The sequence below is a fragment of the Vidua chalybeata genome, chromosome 11, assembly GCF_026979565.1.
Source record: "Vidua chalybeata isolate OUT-0048 chromosome 11, bVidCha1 merged haplotype, whole genome shotgun sequence".
NCBI lineage: Eukaryota > Metazoa > Chordata > Aves > Passeriformes > Viduidae > Vidua > Vidua chalybeata.
The window spans coordinates 17,658,808-17,681,338 of record NC_071540.1 but is presented as its reverse complement, the minus strand read 5'-3'; the positions used below and the strand labels follow the sequence as shown (position 1 = coordinate 17,681,338).

The 22,531-nt window shown below is 41.1% G+C and overlaps 1 protein-coding gene across 3 annotated transcripts in view; it reads right to left on the bottom strand.

Annotated features, from left to right (window-relative positions):
* The window catches only part of CDH13 (cadherin 13), a 449,953-nt gene that overhangs the window by 46,013 nt on the left and 381,409 nt on the right, over positions 1-22,531 (bottom strand). For all 3 annotated transcript variants that reach the window (XR_008432843.1, XM_053952983.1, XM_053952984.1), the window contains exons 9-10: positions 8,606-8,788; positions 7,370-7,623 (exon numbers count right to left, since the gene is read on the bottom strand). Coding sequence is in view for 2 of the 3 variants with exons in the window: in XM_053952983.1 (XP_053808958.1) it covers positions 7,370-7,623; positions 8,606-8,788 (437 nt within the window). In the remaining variant the exon portion in view is untranslated. The remainder of the gene's footprint in view (positions 1-7,369; positions 7,624-8,605; positions 8,789-22,531) is intronic.

Here is a 22,531-nt window from a genome sequence, read left to right as displayed (position 1 = left end):
AACTATGAATCATGGATTGAGAATTCCTGGGGCCCCTGCTTTAGGTAGTCTTTAATAATTTAATTCAGACATTTCTGCTATTTCAGAGACCAATCAAGGAGACAGAGATTGATCCTTTTTTTTTTATTATTATTAATTAATTAATTAATTTTTATTTTTTCTCCCTTCAGATAAGGAACTCTGTTTTTCAGAACAGCCTCACTCAGTCTGGGTGAAAATTTCCCCCCTGCTCTGCCTCCTGGAGAGGACAAGGAAATGATGCTACACCAACATGTTTATGTGCATTAACCTTTCCCCACACCTTGGCAACTGCTAGGAAGAGCCAAGAATCCAGAGAAGATAAGATATGAGCATAGGCAAGGCAAGCAGGAAGCTCCCTCACCTCCCAGCAAGGCAAAAACTGGTATAAGAAAGCTTAGCCCCAGCTGGTGAGCTGGGCCTGGCCTCAAGCACTGAAAATCAAGGTATACAAAAGCAGAAACAAGTAAAGAAGAGGTCAAACATCTGCCCCAACACAGAGGCAGAGAATATCATAAAAATAGAGCAAAAAGAAACATCAGGGGAGACTTAGAAGTGTCCCTGACTGTGAGAGACACTGGAAGCAGCTGGGGAATCAGTGATGCCAGGGTATCACCGCTCCCAGTGTGAGCAGGGAGGTGCTGCCAGGTTGGTGGTAAATTAAAGCAGCCAGGGAATGCCTGTGAGCAACAAAGGGACTGAATGACAGAGCTTGGCAGGCAGCTGTCAACATCTGCTCACAGCTGGGAGGAAAAGCACATCCTGCACTCTGCAGCTCTGCTGTGGGAGCTGACAGGGGTGGAACTGGCTCTTCTGAATGGTCAGCATCAGGTGCTGGAGTCCAGCTTTTGTTTCAGTTCTCTCAGCAGTGAGATTTAATTCCAGCCATTTGTTCTCTTCTGCCCCATCTCCCATCTCCTACCTGAGAATTTTTATTTTATTTTATTTTATTTTATTTATTTATTTATTTATTTTAATCTAGCTGCTTCCTCCACATTAGTTCAGGGTTGTTGATAAATCCAGTCCTGGCCAGCTTCAAACCACCTTCGCACAGGGAAACTGGGGCTGATTGGGCTCTTGAGCCATTTTTCCCCTTCCAGAATTATATCAGTGTGGTTCTGGGTTTGAGAATAAAGGAGAGAAGGAGGTACAGCACTGCTCCAGAAACAATTTTGCTTCTTTCCCTTATTGCTGTAGGCCTAAAGAGTTTGCTGTATGGGGAAAGAGGGGTCATTTGCTTTACTCAGTAAGTGAAAAGTGGAAGTCAGTTTGGTCAAACTGACAAAAAAAAAAGAGAAAATGCAAGTTTTTTACTATTTTTTTCCTTCAGATATTAATTCTATGATAGTAAAATACGACCATCACAATAATTACCCACTCAGATAGTATTAACACCTTCAAGGAACAGTTTCAGAAAAAAGACTGCTGTGCAAAATGCTCTTGAGCCAGTGACCACTGAAAACCTGCAATTGCAGGCACTGGTTGTGTAGCATGAGGGAATTGCCCAAGTCCATTCTTTCAGAGTTTATTAAATCTCCTCTTTTCTGGCATTGTTTGCTGGATACCCCAATGCCCACAGCTCTCCAGAGCTGGTGTTTCTGTGTTTCAGAGTTCACAAAGACAGAAGTGAAAAAAACCTTTCTTTGCTTCAAGCAGATTCCGTCTCTCCCTGCCTTTCCATCTAACTTAAAAAAGAGAAAGGAAGAGAAAAACAGTGTACATTGCTCAATACACAGCAACTTCAGATCCAGAGATGCACTACAAATTCCCAGTGGCTGGGTTCAGGCAGGCCATCAATAAAAACTGCAGAGCCAACCTGAGATGCTCCTGGGTATAACTTACAGTGAAAAACTGTGGTGCTGCATGCTGAGAGCATGGCTCAGCCATTCATTTGTAACAATGGAGCTGTTCTTCTGTCAGCACAAGGAAAACAAATCTCCCGTTGTTAGGAATCAAAGACAAGTCCTTCAGACTCTAGGAGACATATTTAACCATGACTAAGTGTGTTGCTTCCTAAGCATTCACTCTTTAAGTCCTCCTATCCCTCTCTCATTATGTACTACTTCTGGAAGTGATTGGAGTGTATCCCAAAAAAGGGAATTTATTGACCTCCACCAGCAACAAAAGGGCTTTAAAAAGGCTTGATGTGCAACAAAGTATGCAAAATTGATCCCTAAAGTGGTCGTGAGCAATGTGATGTGAAGCCTCATCCTTGTTCACAGGGGGTTCAGGATCTCTGGAAAAATCCTGGCAAGAGACATGACAAAGGCTTTTTGAATTGTCATTGTGATTCATGGCTTATGCCTTCTTTGTGTGGAAGGGTGGGGATTGGCAGCCAAGGAAAGGAGCAGAAGCAAAACTCGCTTTTTCCAGAGAATTCTCCTTAGTTTTCTCAACCATTTGAGATATGGGAGAAACTCACTGAGCTATGAATTCATTTCAGTGTAGCTTCGGCAGTATTTTATAGAATTTTAGGCAGCAATTTTTTAAAATTTATATATTTTTTGGACAAAGATCATGGCTGCCATCAATCAGAGGTTGCAACATTTCCACTGATTTCCACCAACTCCAATGATGATCTAATGATCTAATCTAAAGCAAAACATGTCCCAGCAGCAAAAATTCCTGTTCCCAAAGGCATTGACCAGTCCATGCTCAGGTTCTTGGTCCTTGGTGAAAAGACAAATCATGCACAGAATCATCAAGGCTGCAAGACATCTTTGAGATCCAACTGCAAAGCAAGATCCAGCTCCTCAACTGCATCTCCACGTGCCACATCCAGACACCTCTCGACACTTCCAGACCTGTGTCTCCACCACCTCCCTGAGCAAATTGTTTAATACATGATCACCCTCACAGTGAATTTTTCCCAGTGTCTAACCTGAACCTCCTCTGGGAAACCAAAGACCATTTCCTCTCATCCTTCCACTTGAGACTTGGCAGAAGAGACTCACTACAACCTCCTTCAAGGCAGCAAAACCCACAATCACTCTTAATTCAGTTGGGTTCAGCCTCCTCCTTCCCCTGCTCTGATGCTCCAGCATGAAGCCTCATTAATGCTTAGTTTGCAGCCCAGAAAAATGCAATTTATATCAAGAGAAACAGAGTCTGTTCCCTTCCAGACAGAGCAGTAGCTGTTATTTGGAAATGCTGACAATAATAAATGACTTTGCTCCTATTTCCAGACTTGGAAACAGTGTCCCTGTGCTTCCAGGAGCCACCTGTACTATGTGGGACAGCTTGCTATAAATATTATACATAAATATATACCTTATTTGCATACAGAGCTTCAGATATCTCTGCAGCCTTTCATGAAACTCGATGCAGTTTGGGTTCTAAGTTCTCCATCTTCAAATGCTGCATTTTAATTCTACTTAATGAATTAGATATGCTTTAGAGCTGTAATAAACTTTTCTTATGAAGATATTTCTGAAGCATTGAGTCACACTGCTTACTGAGAATAAACAATATGTTTATATAAATAATTTAAAATCCAAGAGCACAGTAGGTAATAAAAATATATTGCCATGATAAGCCACGAAACCAGAACACAACACCGCTCTAATTAAAAATTACAAATACACGGCAGTAAACAACTTATTTACACGTAGTTAAAAGTTTAACTATTGAATACTCTGCACTTGTTGAATCCCAAAAAGGGAAAAATACTGAAACCAATCTCTTCACACAGTCAAGTATTGAGAACCATAACTGTGTTTAATTAAGATCTACTGTTAATAATGGGTTTCAGAGTGAGGTTCTTCTTTTAATTTCCCAAGGTAGGAAATGTTATTAAATTTGGCCTTTAACTTCTCATTGACATGTACACTTAAAACTTCTGATTAAAATTTCAGAGGTTGGGAAGAAGTACCCAAAATTAAACTCTCAAATCTGGCACAAAAATAACAATGGAGTCTGATTAAGAAATCAAATTTCAGAAACTTCATTACCGTTCTATTAATAAATTGTTGGGTTATAATTAAAATGGGGCCTGCTGGATTTCTTTCATTTTTTTAATTCTAGAAAAGATGGAAACTGGAGTGAGAGATTTAAATGCTTAAAAAAAAAAAAAAAAAAAAAAAAAAAAAAAGAAAGGTCAATGGATCTGAGAAATGTGGACTCAGCCTGAACAGGTTCTTTTTCTTTCTGGGAGCAATGAGAGTGGAACAAACACTGGTTTCCACCTCTTATTTCCAGGATGATGCTCCCACATCCACCTCGAATTCCTCTGGAATTTTAATGCCAGTGGAAAGGGATGAGCTGACACTGTGCAAGTTCTGCCACTCGTGTGCAGACAAACGGCCACGGCCCTAGGTCTGTGATTTGGAGTCTTATTTTTCTCACTGAAACACAATTTTTGCCAGCTTGTTTCAGCTTTGAAATGAAATTCTTCTTCAGCCTGCAAAAACACTTGAAGCTGGAGAATAAGAAGGAAAATTGCTTCAAAAGTACAGCTGTCTTCAGAAAATTTTACAAAGTAAGCCACGTTTTTCAGAGATAAGTAATTCGATTCTGATTCAGATCTGCATTGTTCAAAGAATAAATTCAATCTAGCTGCAGACAATGGCAAAAATGCTTTCTCTACTCTTTTTTGTTGGCCTTGAAATGCATTTATCATGTTATATCTAGTAGAGTAACTAAATTTCCTGATTACAAATAATCAGCAGCTCCTTCTACAAGTTCTATGCAGAAAATTAACTAAAAATATCCTTGCAGTTGGATATATTTCAGTTGTAACAGACTGAAAAAAAGAACCCAAAGCCCACCAACATTACTAATTCTCTGCTGGTCTGCCCATTTTAAAGGGATTTATACTTTGTTGGGGGTGATGTACACAGTTCTCACAGCACAAATCTAACATTCATTGCTTCTTGCAGACAAAACATTGCTCACTCATGGTCATTAATATTCAATTAATCCACAGACTCATTCAGGAGCCTGTGCTGACCCTGCTTGGCCTTTATTTTACAATATACTCATAGCAAGGACTGATGGCACAATTATAGTCTGAGAGCCACAAATTTGGTATCAGCGCTCTGTAAAAGTCATGCACATTGTCCAAAACTCTAAACACACACCTGTCTGTGGGAATTTGAGGTAAATATTTCAGCCAGACCCCCACCAGTGAGTGGTTTTGGTTTTTAGATATGGAATTTGACCTTGCCCTTAACTGCAGGTGCTGTTCTCATAACACAGTCTGCCTTTTTCACTGCTGCTGCCCAGGTGTTTCAACACCTGTCAGCATTAAAAAAATCTTTTAAAAATGCTGGTTTATGCTTTCCTGTTATTCTAGCAATAGGACTGACAGGTATTCAAATTAGCCTTGTCCTGATGCATTCTACCATTTCCCAGATTTCCATTCCATTTGCATTATTTTCCTCTAACTTAACACAACCACTTCCATTTCCGTAGTTCCTTTATATGATCATTCCTCATTCCCACCCCAGCCTAGCTTAATTCTGCTCTTTTCTGCACATAAAAGGAAAAAAAATCTTGCTTTTGGCTATAAGCTTTCCATGCTTGGCTATGCAGATACAGTAAATCTTCTGGGAAAATTCTGTTTATCTTATAAGTTGGTCAAGATTTGGGGGTTCCTTAGCACCAGGTGTGGTAAACTGCAGAACATGTTTATGTTACTTAACTGTTTACACCATCCTTAAAGCAAATTGAAGAGTATTCAGTGACTCATTGGGTGTCCTTTAAATTCAGGGTCAATGTAGTTTGGAGCAATTCAGCAAAATCAGTAGGTCAAGGGGAAAGTTTCAGGTAATAGCTCCTGGATTGTTTGCTTTGGTAACAAAATCCTTACATTTTTATGGCTTTTCTCTTTTAGCATCACAAAACCAGGTGTTATGTTAATGAATGTTAGTTTTCCCATCTTCCATGCAAATACATGAATTATGGAGAACATCAGTAAGTTCATTCCTTAAACTCAGTCCAAAACCCAAAGGAAATAAATACCTGCACAAGCCAGGTTCTGAGCAAAGCTGCTGAGGGACACATTGCCATGTCTGACAAGCAACAGAAATTCCATCCATAGACACAAATTTGTGTGTGTGAAATAAGGGGTCTTTGGAGCAAAAGCTAAACTTAAGAAATTATTCTATCAATAAATCTATTTAGAAAACAAAGGAAATGATGTGCTAAGAATCATCCTCTAGATAAACTGATATTTCTATGGCAGAAGTCAAAGGAGAAAAACTGAATTATTAATGTAATTAACAATGTTATCTTTGAGGTGATGCAGAGAACTGAAACTTTTAATTATCTGCCTTGCCTTTTTCCTCCTTCCTGCTTAAATTCACCTCCTCATCATTCAAATCCAAGTCCTCTGCAGTGACATTTTCACCAGGACTTGCTGCTGACAGAGAACATCTTCAAGATCAGCAGCTTTCTTTATTGTAGAACAAGTACACGTGTCAAACCTTCTTTAAGGATTGCACAATCACTGCTAAATAACCCTGTGACAGCAGAGAGATCTCTGCCTATGGTCTGCATTGACAGAGCCATTGTTCAGCTGCAGCTTTGAAGTCATTCTCACAAGGAGTTTATCCCCTTTTATATACACTGGGACCTGGGGGAAATTATACTTACAAGGAGAAATGAAAAATTAAACACAGCTGTAGGTTTTAGTGGTAGTGCCTAACTTGTAAGTCTCAAATGCTGAGAAAAGCTGTCTGGAAAGCCAATTTAGTTAGAGAGAACAAAGTGGTTGTTTTTTCATTTTTCATAGAATCTAAAGCCAAAAGACCAAACCAGGTGGATCAAAATATAAGATGATGATACCATGTAATACCCAGGTTTGCTCCTTGTGACATGGCACAAGTGTGGGATTATATTATTATAGCACAGAAATAATAATTTATTTTCATTTATCTGGACAAGGCCAAGTCTTAGCTTCCTTTAGCTTCAGTCTTTTACTGTCAAATATTTTCTCAGCTCTTGAAAGTAGATGGACAGTCATTATTTTACTGAGGGACATTATAAATGATCATAAACTGATTTAAACCCTATGTAAAACAGATGCATCTTTCTATAGACATCTTTAGGTTTTATATATCTTCCCTGTCACTCATGAAGGAAGAGGAATAAACAAGTAGGTTAAAAGTAATTTTTAAGCTAAGCAAATCCAAATCTATTGCTTGTGGCACTTGGTTGTTCTACTGTAGGAACCTCATGGTGTGGAAAATTATTGTTTCCTCTGTTTTCAACAAACTGAATATTTGCAGGACAAAGTACAAACTGTAACTTCTTTTAAGTTAAACACAATTCTGCACTGGCAGGCAAATCCTTGGGCACAGCAGACATTCCCACCTAGAGGAGGATGAAAATGAGAGGGCACTGCTCTCACCTGATGGTCTGGTGCTGCAAAGTGTCCGGGTCGGTGGCGTTCACCGTGAGCACCACGCTGCCAACGGGGATGTTCTCCTGCTTGGTCACTGCCATGGGGTTTGGGTGGAACACGGGGCCTTCGTTGACGTCCTCCACGGTGATCTGGACGGTGGCTGTGGAGCTGGGGCCGTAGGCGATGTCTGGGATCAGCGGGTCTTCGTTTTCCACTTTGATCAGCAGCGTGTGAAAGGCTGAAATCTCGTAGTCCAAAGGCTGCAAAGCAGAAGATCAGAGGGCAAAGGTCAAAGACAATGCTTAATGCTTTTTCCTTTAGCCCACAGCAAACTTGCAGACAGCAGAATTAGCCACAAAGGGACAACGACATTCCTTCACCTGGAACTTGGTGAGAGTTCAGGATTAGACACACTCAGTTCTAAAGGACATCGAAGATAATAAACATAATGCACTTAAAAACCCATGGAGACATCCCCCTGTCCAAGAGCTCACATTTTTTTGCCATAGCTCATAGAGACACAATTCAGTGCTCATCTATACATGTTTATTTATATGTAGCCTGTATTTAACAAACAAATGAGTCACACTCAGTAGCTACTCATAACAATAACACAAGCTGCTTTCTCCACCCCTGTCTTGAAATCAAAGGCAAATACATGCATTTGTTTTAAGAATTGACAATGCCTCTTATGAAGCCAAAAAGAGAGCATTCTGGTACAGGCAGCAAACAGGGCTATTTTCTTCTTCTTTTTTTTATTTGTTAAGTTCGAGACATAAGATTGTCTTCATACAAAGACAGGCAATACATTTTCCTATGAGACTTTAGAAATGTGGGACCAATCTACTTTAGAAATGTGGATTCAGTCTGAATCCATGCCCCTTTTTTCTCTGCTACTTGCATGTGTTCTCTAAGTGAGAACAAAATGGGGGTCTTGAATTCTAATTGTACCTCCAGCAACAAACAAATGTTTATTGTCAGATCTCACTATTAATTGTGATGCTTACTGCAATTATTTTGTGCTGTTATTTAAGCACAATAGTTAGGAACAGGCAGTCCTTGTGACTAAAAAAAATAAGGTTCCTGTGACAGAAGAAGGGGTTATACACATAGTTTGTACAAAGGCTGGCAGCCAACTTTATATCTTCCAATAACCTATCCCTGCTGTGCCTTGTTTTATGCAGCGAACCCAGGGGATGAACCTGACAGCAAAAATCCAGGGCAGGAGGGGATTGTTCTTACCTTGACAACAGAGAGCATTCCCTCATTAGTCTGGGGGTTGGTGTGGATCTCAAAGCTCTGCCCTGGGTTCCCATTAATGATGGAGTAGACAGCTCTCCATGCCCCGGTGGTGGGGTCATCCCGGTCACCCACAGTTAAGTTCACTATTACACCTGTGACCCCCTCCTTCACCGTGGCCTGGAACTGGAAAAAAACAGAGGAAATCATTACTATTTCCACTTAATGACCACACACACACACACAAGAAATATCGAAGGCAGCATTAATTATTTACCCCAGCAGGAGGAAGATGGAATCCTTGACCGAAACTTTAAATAATGCATCCTCATTTATGAAATATGAGGTAGAACATTTCAGCTGCTCTCCACTTAGCAGATGGCAGATAAGCTGTGATGTGATAGGAATGGAGCTTGGGAAGGTTCTGATACAAGAAGACAGTTCAGCTCACATTACTGGAAAGTGAAGCATGAAGAGACCTGCAGTGCCGCAAGTATTCCCAGAAAGGGAACTGAGGGAAGAGGAACCTGCCTTGTACAGACAGCTTTTGCCTTCAAATCCACTTTTATTTACAAATAAATCTAGTTTTGCATTTCACACTCTTTTTTTTCATGAATTATCCCACAAAAATTCATTTTTCACTGCACCGTTATCAAGACACAAAACAGGTCTCACAAAAACCATTCCCAGAGCAATTTTTTGAGGGCTTGCTCTAAGACACTCAAAAATAATTGGACCTCATGCTACCACTTTGTCTGCATAACTAAAAGTCAGTGCTGCTTTCTTTTTGCAGTGGAAGGATTTTTTATGACCTTGTGAAATGTGTTGCTGGACGATTCAACCAGTCAAGCCCTGTAAGAAAATTCTAGTTTATTCTCCATCATTCTTATTTATGTAGGAAAAAGCATTAAGCAAACCATTGGAAAAGCTTGCAAGGGTCAAACTTAATAACACTCCTCACCTTTCAAGTACTTTGTGGCTGACGTGCTAAAAGCACTGTATGTAAGAGTGATAAGATAATACCTGCTTTGGAGGTGGATAAACCAGGCTGATAACAGACCTAATCCTGAGAAGTGCTGAACATCAGCACTGCCATTACAGATCATTAGGGAATCTTAGCATTTCTAGGGATTAAGCCTTCAAAAGTCCAAAATTACAAACTTTAATGGCACAAATAGGTTTTGCTGTACGTGTGCTCCTTAAAAGCTGCATCGTTGGTGACAATGCATCAGTCAAGGGCAAGAGTCACCCAAGTGGCTCCAAGACCTGAATTAACTAAATGTCTTTTCCTCTCTCTTACAAAACACAAGAAGTCATAACACTGCAGAAGAGTTTGTGAAAATAGTGAATACAGAAAATGGCATGTTATTAATATATAGATTTCCCAATCTGGACAAATAGTAGGCAAAGTGGATTTCCTCATATGAAAATAAAGAAAAGATGACTATGTCTTCCCCTGTGTCCAGTTATCTTTGTTTTTCTTCTTTTTCCAATATATTTGATTTATCTTTCCAAACCCTTTTTCAATTTTTCTGTATAATTTGAGTGCATGCATTCAGTTCAAGCTTTCCAGCGTTAAACCTGATTTCATAAAAGGATGACATTAATAACTGGCTATTTCTATCTTCCTTGGTATATCTAACAAAGCATTTAAAGATTCTTTTGATTTTGATGGTTAATATGTAACAGGTTGTGATCGAGCTTTGTTTCAGCCAGTTCATTAAGCTCGTTTGCAGTTTAATTAACTCTAAATGATAATACAACAATATTTTCACTTGCTTTGAAACAAATTAAAAGGCAAACTCTATTAAGAATCTTGGAAATAACAGAAGAATGATTACCAAGATTGTGTTCCTTCCAGCTCAGCCAAATGTTGTCACTGTCAAGCAGACTTGGATACCTCTTACTCTGATTGAAAATAACCAATTAGCCTGATTGATATTTTTATATTATTGCATATTATCCCAACTTGAGCATGCATAATATGAGACATCAGAACCATAAAGGTCAGAATTTTTCCCCACAAGTGTTCAGAATACCCAAGAATTTCCATTCAGCTGCATGAAAAGGAAGGTGACCAGACTTCAAGGACCCTAATACTGAAGAATCTAACCCTTAGATTTGACCAGACATCTGCTCTAATTCATATTGATCCTTGGGAAAAATCTTTTCCTTAATCCTCCAGTCTGATTCAATTAAGTGTTCAGTACTCCCTAGCTCACCTTGGGAACTCTAAGAGCTGTTAGGGTAAAATATTAAAAGATATGGCTGTTTTATTCAGATACAATATTGTGAAGCCTGTGTGAAATATTTTATTTTTATCCCTGTGATGGAAAAGGTTGCCATGGTCTGGCAGCTAGTTCAAAAAATATGGAATGTCAGGCTAAGGATGTCCAAATCAAGGACATCTCAGCTGGGATTGGCTTTCTTCTACATCCCTATTTTCTCCTTGTTTAGGAAGAACTCTCAGTAACTTCAGCTGCAGAGAGAAAGGGCACAAGGACCTGCTGGGGGCACAGCACTGCTGAGCTTCTGACTCCTGCAGGTCAAGGAAATGCCACCATCCACAGGGAAAGGCTGTGCCAAGCCAAACAATTCCAGCTACAGCGGTACCCTCACCCTAGTGTCCTTCACATTTGGGAAAAAAACACATAAGCACAGATATTTGGAGCTGTCTGGAACGTCAGATTTAAGTCTGTTCAAGATGGATGGAAAAACAGAATGATCAGACCACAGAAGCTGTCACAGAGGTCTACTTTAAATTTATAATGTGAAAAGTGTAATAAATTACAGATTTGTGATTGCAAAAGACACATATCTACTGTGAAACCATGTGGCCTGGAAAAATACAGTCTATTTTAGCTAGAAGAACTCTTTTGCCTGTTCAGTCACCTTTATTTAAGGAATAAACCTCCCAACATTTAGAAAAATCTGCTAGACTTAAACCGAGTCCCTTTCAAAAACAAAAGTAAAAAAGGGAATTTAAAAACTAAGAAAGGGCAAAAATAGGAACTAGATTTGGAAACAGTAAAAAAGATAACCACAGGTTCCTCATATTTCACTGTGAAAGGTTTACACTCTCAAAGCTTAACTGGGAAAGCCTGAACCAGTGCCCTAAAATAAAACCCCACAGTGACTAACAGAAATAATTGGATCACAAGTTAATTGATTTTACTCATTTTAAATATCTGCACATCCCCTAAGCACCACTATAAATTAAGAATAAAGTAGATGAGTTCAGTACTTTATTTAAACTGCTATCATTTGGACCCATTTGAACACTAATAACTTAGAAGGCGAATACCCTGGGCCAGAGTGGGTTTGCAGGAAGGAGCTGTGTGAATTTACTCTTTCTGAGTATTTGAAATGTGAGGTTAACCTGCTCTGTGATGTGCCACGCTGCCATTTATTGTTCTTATCATGCATACAGCCCAGAGATTTTAGCAATTCTGTCATTTAAAAAATTTTAGAAATATAGGGGAGAAATAGATGCAGTTCTTCTATTTCTACATCCAAAATCTTGTGGCAAAATACACAGAAAATGGACTGATGAAGAGCAGATGAAGACATGAACTTCAGTGCATCAGAATCACCTGAATGTCTCCTGTCCAGCAGCAGTCTGAGCACAAACAACACCTTTATGAAGCCACTAAAAAACTCTCTCAAGAGTGGGGCACCGACACCCAAATTAAAGAGCTGCCACAAGCAGCAAACACAAAGCAAGATAAACGTGCCTGGGGTCGGTGATCACCACCCAATGGCTCATTAAGATTCTGCATGCTGTGATTCCCAATCAGGAATAAACAAATTAAAACTCTGTGTCAGTTGGCATTTATCAGGATGTTATTCCAGTGGAAGGTATTCTGTGCTGCTATCACATGTTTGTTTCCTCTTCTATATATTTATATATCATAAAAGATGGCAAATAATGGGATGCATTAATTCATATGTCTGTGTTAGAAATTCCACAGAGAAATTGTATTATTGCAATTATCTCCCTCCACTGAAGCCCTTTGTGATCATATTTTGTCAGTCTAATTTCTTGAAAACGTGATGACAACTTATAGAATCTCTTGGAACCTGCTTGCTCTTTTTGCCTTTTCCTTTGCATGCTGCCATTCAGCACAAATGCACCTGAGCTCCCAGGATTTATTTGCCAAGGAAACAAAGTATTTTCCACAGCTCTCTACCTGGAACATCTCCAAGTATAAATGAATTTTCAGAGTGGTCACAAAGGTCTGCATTCTGGATCAATCAGGAATGAGAGTCTCATAAATGTCAGAGATGAGCATTTCAGGTGGAATTCAGTGGGACACAAAGCCCAGGTTGCCAGAGAAGGATAAACCAAGTCATTGGCGCTCGAGGCAGGGGCACTACAAGGAGGAAATTGTATTTGTGCCGTGACCAAAGTGGTGCTGCTGACCCTGCAGCCACCTTCCTCCCATCCCAAGGGCCCAGGGTGCTGCCCTGGGCCCCTGAAGGGCTGCAAAACAGCCCCTGAGCAAAGTCAGTTTATACCAAACCCTCCACTGGAGCAAAACGGAACGGAAAATGGTGTGGTCAAGGCAAATTGTAACTTGGTGCTACATCTCCCTAATCTCTCCTGCACATTTTAAAGGTATTTTACTTCTTGAGACTTCTTTCTTTTGTGCACAGCTTTTGCTATGTGGACACGAACAGTGGCTCTATTTCACTACAAAAATAACTGTATTAAAATAATGGATTAGGTTGATGTAAGCTGCACACCAAGCAACACATGAAACACTTGGAAAGCCATTTAGATGAAAGACACCACATAAATATAAAACATTATCATGGTATGACAAGGATTTGATGGTGTAAACGAGATGCAAAGCAGAAATTATAGTGGTGAGTCACCTAAACAGGCTTTATTATTGGCATTGTCTTACTGCCATAATGCTGGCTTGTAGGCACTACATTATTTCTTGACTGAAAGTGTTTCTTTCAGCTTGTTCGATATTTTTTCTGAATACATAATATTCTTCCACCTCCCTGGTGAAATTACCAAAAGAATTAAGTTGTAGCTTAGAAAAAGAAAAAAAAAAATCTTTTCAAATATGTGAAATTGACCATAATAATTTTGGATGCATTTTCAGTTTTTACTTTTAGATGTTTTTTCACAGACTCTGCATTGTAAATGCTTTGTGATCTTTCAAGGCACACACCAGTTGCTTTGCAAAGTAAAAGTAGGACTCTGTAATGAAGGACTGAATGAATATTTTTGTCTGCAAAATCTTTGTCTGCAAGTCTGCAACAAGAGCAACCAGACCGAAAGATCAATTAGGTAAATGGAAGGCTAAGGATTCAATTCTGCTCTCTGGAACATGGCTACAATGTCTGCAGGCTCTGAATTTGTGCCTTTTTATAGAAAAACACAGAGATGCTTAAAACCACTGATATTCATCATGAATGAGCAAAAAAAAAAAAAAATTAAAAAAAGAAGTTTCAGCATGGCTTCATTTTGTTCTGCTGCTCACCAGTCTGCTTGGAAAGGCACTCAAAGAAACAAAGGAAAAAGAACTGAAGAACCTATTAATTAGGCTCCAGGTAAAAGTCCCTCTGGGAGCAGGTTTTCCACCAGGTTAAAGCCAAACTATTTCTGGGACTGAGACCACTTCAGGTATTAAAATTCATCATTGAGTTGTAGTGGGTTTGAATGAAAAAAAACATGGGATAAAATGAAATGGAGGGAGGGAAGAGGAAGGAGGGAAAGAAGGGAGAAGGGAGAAGGGAGGAAGGAGGAAGGAGGAAGGAGGAAGGAGGAAGGAGGAAGGAGGAAGGAGGAAGGAGGAAGGAGGAAGGAGGAAGGAGGAAGGAGGAAGGAGGAAGGAGGAAGGGAAGGGAAGGGAAGGGAAGGGAAGGGAAGGGAAGGGAAGGGAAGGGAAGGGAAGGGAAGGGAAGGACCTGCTGGGTGTTGCAGGAGCTGCCTGTAAGGTTGCCAATGTGAAGGGTCCTCCTGGCCTCTTGCAGACACCACAAATCTTTGAGAACTTTTGAAGATCTACAGAACAAGATCCCAACAAGAGCCATAAATCAATTTACAGAACTTTCTCCCTGCCTCTTCCCCACAGCAGTACTGAAAGCCCATTCAGAGCTGGTGCTGGTTTCAATCCTTTCATTTATGTGCTTGCACAAGACTAAAAAGCCATTTGGGGACTGTAAATAAGTGATGGTGTAGGTTACTTGAAAACAGCTGCTTTTTGGAATTATTTTGAAGATTTTGTTTACACAAGATTACACTCTTCCTCATCCAGTTCAGGGCCTCACTGAGCAAAGGCAGAAAGATAATTCTAACATGTATTAATCATATGTCGAATGCCTGCTTCAAAGCCTGTTACCTCCAGGTGTACATCAAATGTCTGAAGATTCAGAAGGAAGACAAAGACGCTCTCTATTTTTTTCCCCCTGAATGTATAAATAATTTAGAAATGATTCATTCTTTTTCACTTTTCCACCTATAAATGCAAGGTGCATTCAATGGTTTCTGGAATAAATCAAGTACCCACAAATAATTTGACACCTCTAGAATGATGGTTGTATCAGAGAAAAACAAATACTCCTCCTCCAGGTGGACAGAGCACAGTGAAAGGTCACTGTATTTATTACATTTAAGGAACTTTTGAGAAAACCTCAAATAATGATGTTATTTTCTGAGCTATAAAAAAATACTTCACCGCAGGTAGAACAAACCTTATGTTTAAAACAACACCATGAGAGAAAATGATGATGTGAGCAGGGCTGGAGGAGCAGACTACACCTATTCACCTGCCCAGGGAGCAGGGAAAGCTCTGCCTTTCACATTCATGAGGCCCCTTGTGCTGAATTCAGCCAAGCCAGCTCCTCTCATTTCTTCCTCAATGCACTTCCCATCAAGGGCAGAGTTAAGCCTGTATTCTTCCTAAGATGCTGGATGTCTTCTTTAGATGGAATGAACTTTCAATAGAATACACCTCTCTGGATTTTTCTTTCTTTTTTCATCCACTGGATTTGAGGAGCATGAAGATTTTACAGGATTTTTCCCTCCACTTATCCTAACGACGATGACAAGGGAAGGGAAGGAGGTCTTGTTCAATGGTCCTTTTTCATTTTTAGCAAAGACTTTTTCATACCCAAAACAACTTTTCTGATGCTTAAGATGAACATCTGAACACAAATGGTGGAACTTACTGATCCTGCCCTACTAAAAGGAAACACTGGAAGTCATCTATGACTCATTTTGCAAGGAATTCCTGCCCTCCCAGTTAGAGGTGGGATTCATTTGCTCCAAGGACCTTTAAGCAACAAATTTCTCCTACTGCTTCCCTGAATGTCACATTTTTGGGGCCTGGACACAGGATGTGTTTAGAGAACACATTCTCTTTCACTGTTGTAGTTGTTACCTGTACCACAAAGAGCCCTGAACAGAAAGAGAGTGAATTTACTCCTCCCTGAATACTAACTAAACTGGTAGAAAAAAGGAGAATTTTATGACAAATTTTTTCTTAAAATTAGCATTAACATATGGAGAGACCAGTTAACTTGCTAGAAATTTTGGGAGACTGAGGGAAGTGAAGGAGAAATTTCTCTAAGGGCTTTAGTCTGCTCCCAGGTATAAATAAATGCAATGGCCAGAGAGCTGGGCAGTGACAAGACCTTCAGCAGATGAAACGTATTGATGATTTTTAAATTTTCATATTTACCTCTAGGACATAGACAAGATATGAAAACCGTATTTTAGTGCTATACAAAAGCACTAAACAAATAGAAGTTAAAGAAGAACCCAAAACAACAACACAAAAAGAAAGAAATGCTTAATTCTAAATAGAACAAAAAAAATTTCTAGATAGGCATCTTGTTCATCTACTTTGGTACCTTGATATTTCAAAGCAGAACCATATCCTCGCTGGTTTGAGACTCCTGGTCTTTGCAGAGAGGTAGAAGTTGCAATGAAAATGAGATTTTCTCCGTGTCAGAATCTTTGGCCTGGTTGAGAACAAGCAGCATATGCAGCCAGATGAGAAATCCTGCCTCTTCTGCCCCAGGAGGGCACCGATTCCGAGGGAGGGAATTATTCCTTGTGCCAGTTTACAGTTGATCAGGGCCCAAGCTGCCAACAACAGATGCTCTGACAGTGGTTCAAGTTCTTCATGGGGTCTTGGGTGGGCAGTGCTGAGCAGCCCCACTCTAAGCATTCAAGGCAACTTGTATCTCCAGAATATTTCAGCTACAAATTTCAGCAATTCCCCAAACTTCTGGCATTTTAGGTTTTGCCAGCTGATGGGGATGAGATGCCCTAGATTTACAAGCCCCTCCAGCTGAGAGCTGTCTGAAGTTATCCCAGTTTGAAAACTCTATTTTGGAAGCAGATAAGAACTCTGCAAGGTTTCACACTGTTCCAGTGGAAGCAGGAGGTACAGATGGAAGTTTACAGGCAGCATAATCTGCAGTGATACAGAATCTGTCTGAATTTTAAAAATGAAATCTTGAGCCAGCATTTTGTTTTCTGTGAAAAGCTGAGTGGGGAAAGGAGAATTTGGGCTGAATGCTCCATATTTCAATCCATCTGAACACAATAAGTCTTCCAAGTCTGCTGACAAAGTGATGAATGAAGTCTACTGCACATAGTTTCTTCTACTGGATATACAAGATTTTTTTTTTTCTCAAATTATCCAGTCTACATCCAGTTGGCTCAACATTCATTGAGCAAAACATTACTGCTCTATCAAAAAGCTATGATACAAGAATAATCATTTAGAGATCAGAGACATAAGCGAACTTTCATGATTAATGATCCCTTTCCTTTTCTGTTTTCTTCTCACAGCAGAAAAATCTTTATTACACCCTGAACATCCAGGTGAGCACCGAGCTCTCATTACCCAGGATGGGAGCAATGAAGACCTGGGGCCTCTAACCCTTTTAGCACAGAAAAAATTCTGTTTCCAAGGTCAAGAATAAAGAAAAATAGCTCTAAATGCAGTGTATTTGACTAATGACCATGGGGGATGTGAGCCTGCCCATCCAGCACTGTGAGGGGAGCATTCCAAAGGCAGGGTCAGGGGAGTTCACTGGCAGCTGGGGTGAACCTGCTTTGGCAACACTGAGATTTAAGCATACACTGCAGCAACAGATGTGTGGTTTGGCACTGCACAGCTGTAAAAAGGTCAGGGAAAATCTCAGCTATGCTAAATGGATTTATTGCTTTCTGCTTTAAGGTTTCTGATGGTCTTCATCTCCCACCACCCAGCTCTTTTTGCCACTGCTCATTTCATCTTTCCTTGAAAGAAAAATATTTGTGCTAAAGGAAAATGAAACATTCCTCTTGTAAGGGCTTGTTGTGTGCTTATTTCTTATCTAGAATGTCACAGAGGGAACATTCAGGGCCCTTTCATTTTCTCACCGGTAATTTATGTTTTCCTACCCAAACACTCTCTGTACACACATCCTTCTGGAACACAAACACCATTGCAGCCTCAGCTGGATATATTTTGTGCAAATGGTTAAGCACTTGCTCCTTTTTGTTAATAATGAAGATCACAATGAGCTAAGGGTATTTTCTATCCTGATACTGAATTCTCTCGGAGCTGTTTAGGGGTTGGGAATGACTGGCAGGACTCCCCAGCTCATGTGTCTGAGCACTGGGAATTAGCAGGGAGGTCAAAACAGGCCCAGGTTCTGCACTTGTGCTCTGGCCAGAGAGCAGAGCTGCACACCCAGACACAGGGAACAACCTGTCAGACCTGCCTTGTGTGGGCTGCAGGGTCACCTGAACGGGGTGCCTTAGAGCCCCCCCAGTACCCAAAGGGGACTTTTGGTATAGGGATGAAGTGATGGGACAAGGGGGAATGGCTTTGAGGGTTGGATGGGATATTGGGAAGGAATTGTTGCCTGGGAGGGTGCTGAGACCCTGCCACAGGGTGCCCAGAGAAGCTGTGGCTGCCCCTGGATCCCTGACGTGTCCAAGGCCAGGCTGGACAGGGCTTGGAGCACCCTGGGACAGTGCAAGGTGTCCCAGGCTGTGGCAGGAGTGGAATGGGATCAGCTTTATTGTCCCTTCCTGTTGCAGTAAGGTAGAAAAATTATAGAGAAAAGCCTCATAAAATCAGGCCTGCTCTGTCAAATCAGTGGCTGGCCTTGTCAAGCTGGCACTTTGCAGGTTCCCATGTGAAAGCAATCCTGGTGTGAGCAGTTCATTAACATCACAATCTATTCCTGGATGAAAAACAGCCAGCACCTGCAGAAACATTAAATCTATCCCATGAGAACCAGTGAAGAAAATATGTAAACAGATGAAGAGTAGAGAGATTTGATGGACAAGTAAAATACCTTTTACTAACCAATAAAGTAATTGGCAAGAAATCTCCTGACCAGTTGGAGTCCCACACGAGGTCTGTAAAACTGGATAAAAAGGAGTTATGTGACTAAAGAAGGGGCTTTTTCCACCATGATGAAAATGGAGTCCTGTGTGATTTATTCCAATACCTTCCTACCCCAACCATCCTGTGATTCTATGAACAGCAAAAGGGCTGTCCCAGGGGCACATGCTGGTTCTGGTTCCTGTGAGGACCATCCCTGGAAGGTGTTGCTGGAAGGAGAAGCATCACCCTGAGCACAGGCGTGCCCTGTGGTGGGGCTGGGGGACAGCAGGCAGCACAAGGCACCTCCACAGCCACTGGTCACCAGAGCTGACACTGCTGGGATGCCCAGATTTTGTGCAATTCCCTTGTCCCGATCTCAGATGAAGCTCTGGGATGCCTGGAAATCCTTCAGCAGCAGCTGAGGAATCCTCTGATTCCAAGCACACCAAATGTCTCATGCAAATAAAGGCAATTCCCAGGAAATACTGGTGGCACCAGTAAGATAAACAAGAATTTGGTATCATCTTCAGTTTATATCAAAAAAGCTTTTCTGCAGGGTTGAATGTTTATTAAATCAGGACATGTATGAAGAGCACGAGTTCATTAAGAGACTGAGCTATTCCTCTCTTTTAAGACTGGCTCTCCTTCTCCTGTAGAATCCTCCATGTAATGTGCTCATACATCTGCATCAATATTGCCACACCGAGCTCTTCCCAAGGACAGCCAGAGCAGCAGGAATTAATTGGATCCTGACACACATTTCTAGATACAGATTTTTCACCTGAGCTTGCCAGTTCTAGGGGAAATCATTTTAAGGGACAATAAATACCACTTTATTTCTGTACACAGCAGTGTGATATACTGTAAGCAGCCACCCTTCCTCCCCTTGGAAGGCAGAAAAATGCTGTGCTTGCAGGTACCTCAGAAACATCTCCTATTTCTTGCCTCAGAGTAAGCTCGTAATTAGAGTAGAAACACGAGGAGCAATTTCAATGGAGCTGTAAAACTCCAACAGGAGGGAAAAAGAATCTATTTGAGGTTAGAACAAAATCTTTTTTTAATCTGGCTAATGCTGCTTTTGTGCTGATGCTAATCATTACATTTATGACTAACTGTGGGACATTCCAAAGCATTGACACCTGACTTCTCTTACCAGAAAAGCAATCACTTGCAGATATTCAGCTTGGTGATTAATATGTAGATACCTAATTTTTAGTGGATTAAACCATGTTGTATCAATTTGGTAGTCTTTAGGATTTATAATCAAACCCTGACGACATCTGATTAATGCCAGCCCAGGCTCCCTGAACCTTACAATATTCTTGTTCCTTTGGAGCTCAGATCACAGCAGCTGATTACCCCCTGATTATCCTGAGTAACTGGGGTCAGGGGTTCGCTGGCACCACAGAACACATTTAATTCAATCAATTCAGTGAGTGAAGCAGTTGGGGAAAAAAAAAATATATCCCAATTGCTGTAATATAGCATTAGAAAAATTGGCCAGGACTTCTGTGCTCCAACTGATGAGCATTTTTACTTAATTTCTAATTTAGTATTCTGCTGGGGTTTTCAGCTTCGATTACTTGTGATATTTTCACTCAAAGTCAGGGGCACTGAGCTTGGAGGGAGGAAGGAAAACCAGAGGGAGAAAAGTTGCCTGCATTAAGCTGGATAATGACCTTTGTGACAGGCACACACACGCCGGCACAGCTCAGCTCTGGCTTTCCTGGTTACCCTCTCTACTGGTAACTCACAGACTCCTCCTGGTTCTCACTACGTGCCCCTTTTGCCACTGCCAGACTTTTGGTCTTACTTTCCCTCCTGGTGAATTTTTACTGTTGTTTAGCTGAGAACCTCTTCACTTTCCTTGTAAGCAGAGAGACCTTGATCACCTGTGGCAGAGCACAGGGGTGATTTCAGCCAGCCCAGCGCCCTCGTGGCTGCTCAGAGGAGTTGGGGAGCTCATTAAAGACTCCACTCTGTACCTCAGCCTCCTGAAGCACCACGTGCTGTGTCTGGGATGAAACACACAAAACTCCTCTCCTGCTCCCTGAAAACCTTGAGGCATTCACATACCCAGCGTCCAGCAGCTCAGTTTGGCTCCTGCCAGGGAGGTTTGCATCCTACATGAGGATCCTGAGCCTGCTGATACACAAATATTCCTTTTTTGTGCATCCTGAGGCTGCTGCCACAGCCAGACTCTGCCTTCTGCCCCGGGGTGGGTGACTGTCACAGCTCCAGGCACTGCTGAGGGTAGAGAGACTGCTCAAAAGGGCAGTGGAGGATCTAACAAGCCTGAGGGACATCAGAGACAGGAAAGTTGGACCTAACGTGGAGCTTCAGGCCAAGCAACACACAGAAACACGTTCTCAAAGACATAAATGTGACCCCAAATGATCCCAAGGGCAGGAGGGGCACATGGGCAGCGTGAGCATCCCCTTTGTCCTGGCAAAGGAGCCCAGGTGTCACAGCTCCCCACAACAGCCTGACCACAAACATTGGGATGAAACCAACTTCATGGCCCAGAGCAGCAAGGAAATGGTGAGAGAAACAGCAGGAAAAGGAGCAGAAGCTAAGAAAGGTGTGTACAACACTTTTACATCTGTCCTATTTTCCCTATTGAAAACTTTTCTAGGTTGAAGAACTGTTTGTCTCAGTAACTCAATCAGGATTAATAATGATTCTTGGATTTGGATGAACGTGGATTAGTTTTCAATTTTATGAATATTAAATTCTTGGCTTTATATATAAGGTGGGCTTCCCTTTGCCCATCAACAGGATTTTGAATGTAAAAATACAGCATCAGGGCTAGCCATTACCTGCAATGCTTCCTCAGAAATTAAAGCAACTTTCTTGCGTAGAATTCTTTATTAAAGGAAATGAAGTCTTAGACCTCTGTTTTCTCCACAAGCAGGAGAAAGTTGCAGTTAAATTTTCTGCTTGCCCACAGAGAAGATCCATTTTCTGTAGGTTTCTTTGGGGTTCTTTGGAATGGAAAATGCTATATGGATATAAAACATTCCCTTAATGAAGCTCACCCTCAACTATCCCTGGAACCGATGAATTTCCTCCTGAACCCCTGGGCACATTTGCCCACAGGACACACCCTGGCACAGGTGTCAGCATTCTTTACCATAAGAGAAGCTCAGAATAGGAGCTGCAGGACAGAAGTTTGGTGCATTAGAGAAGATCACAGTGTCCCTAAATGGGACATAAAGCTGGGAACCATAGACAGTGCCTATAGAGCCCTACACAGTGCCTGCAGGCTCTCCTTTGGGTGTGAAATATTCTCAGCCTGTCCTACTACAAAATCCAAAAGACAACACCCAAATGACTTAATCAATTCTCCACATTAAACGCAAAACCACAGGTAGAGGAGAAAACATACAGCAGCAAAATCCCATCACATCAAAGCCCTCAAAATCTATACACCCTTCTCCTCCTGTGCTGAGGATGAAAGAAGAAGAAACCACAGACAGCAGATGTTGGCTTTGTCACTTATTCTGTGCTGGAAAAAGAATTGTGGACAATAAAAGTGATTTGATGTTGTGCAAAGAGCAAAACTCTGTGGAGA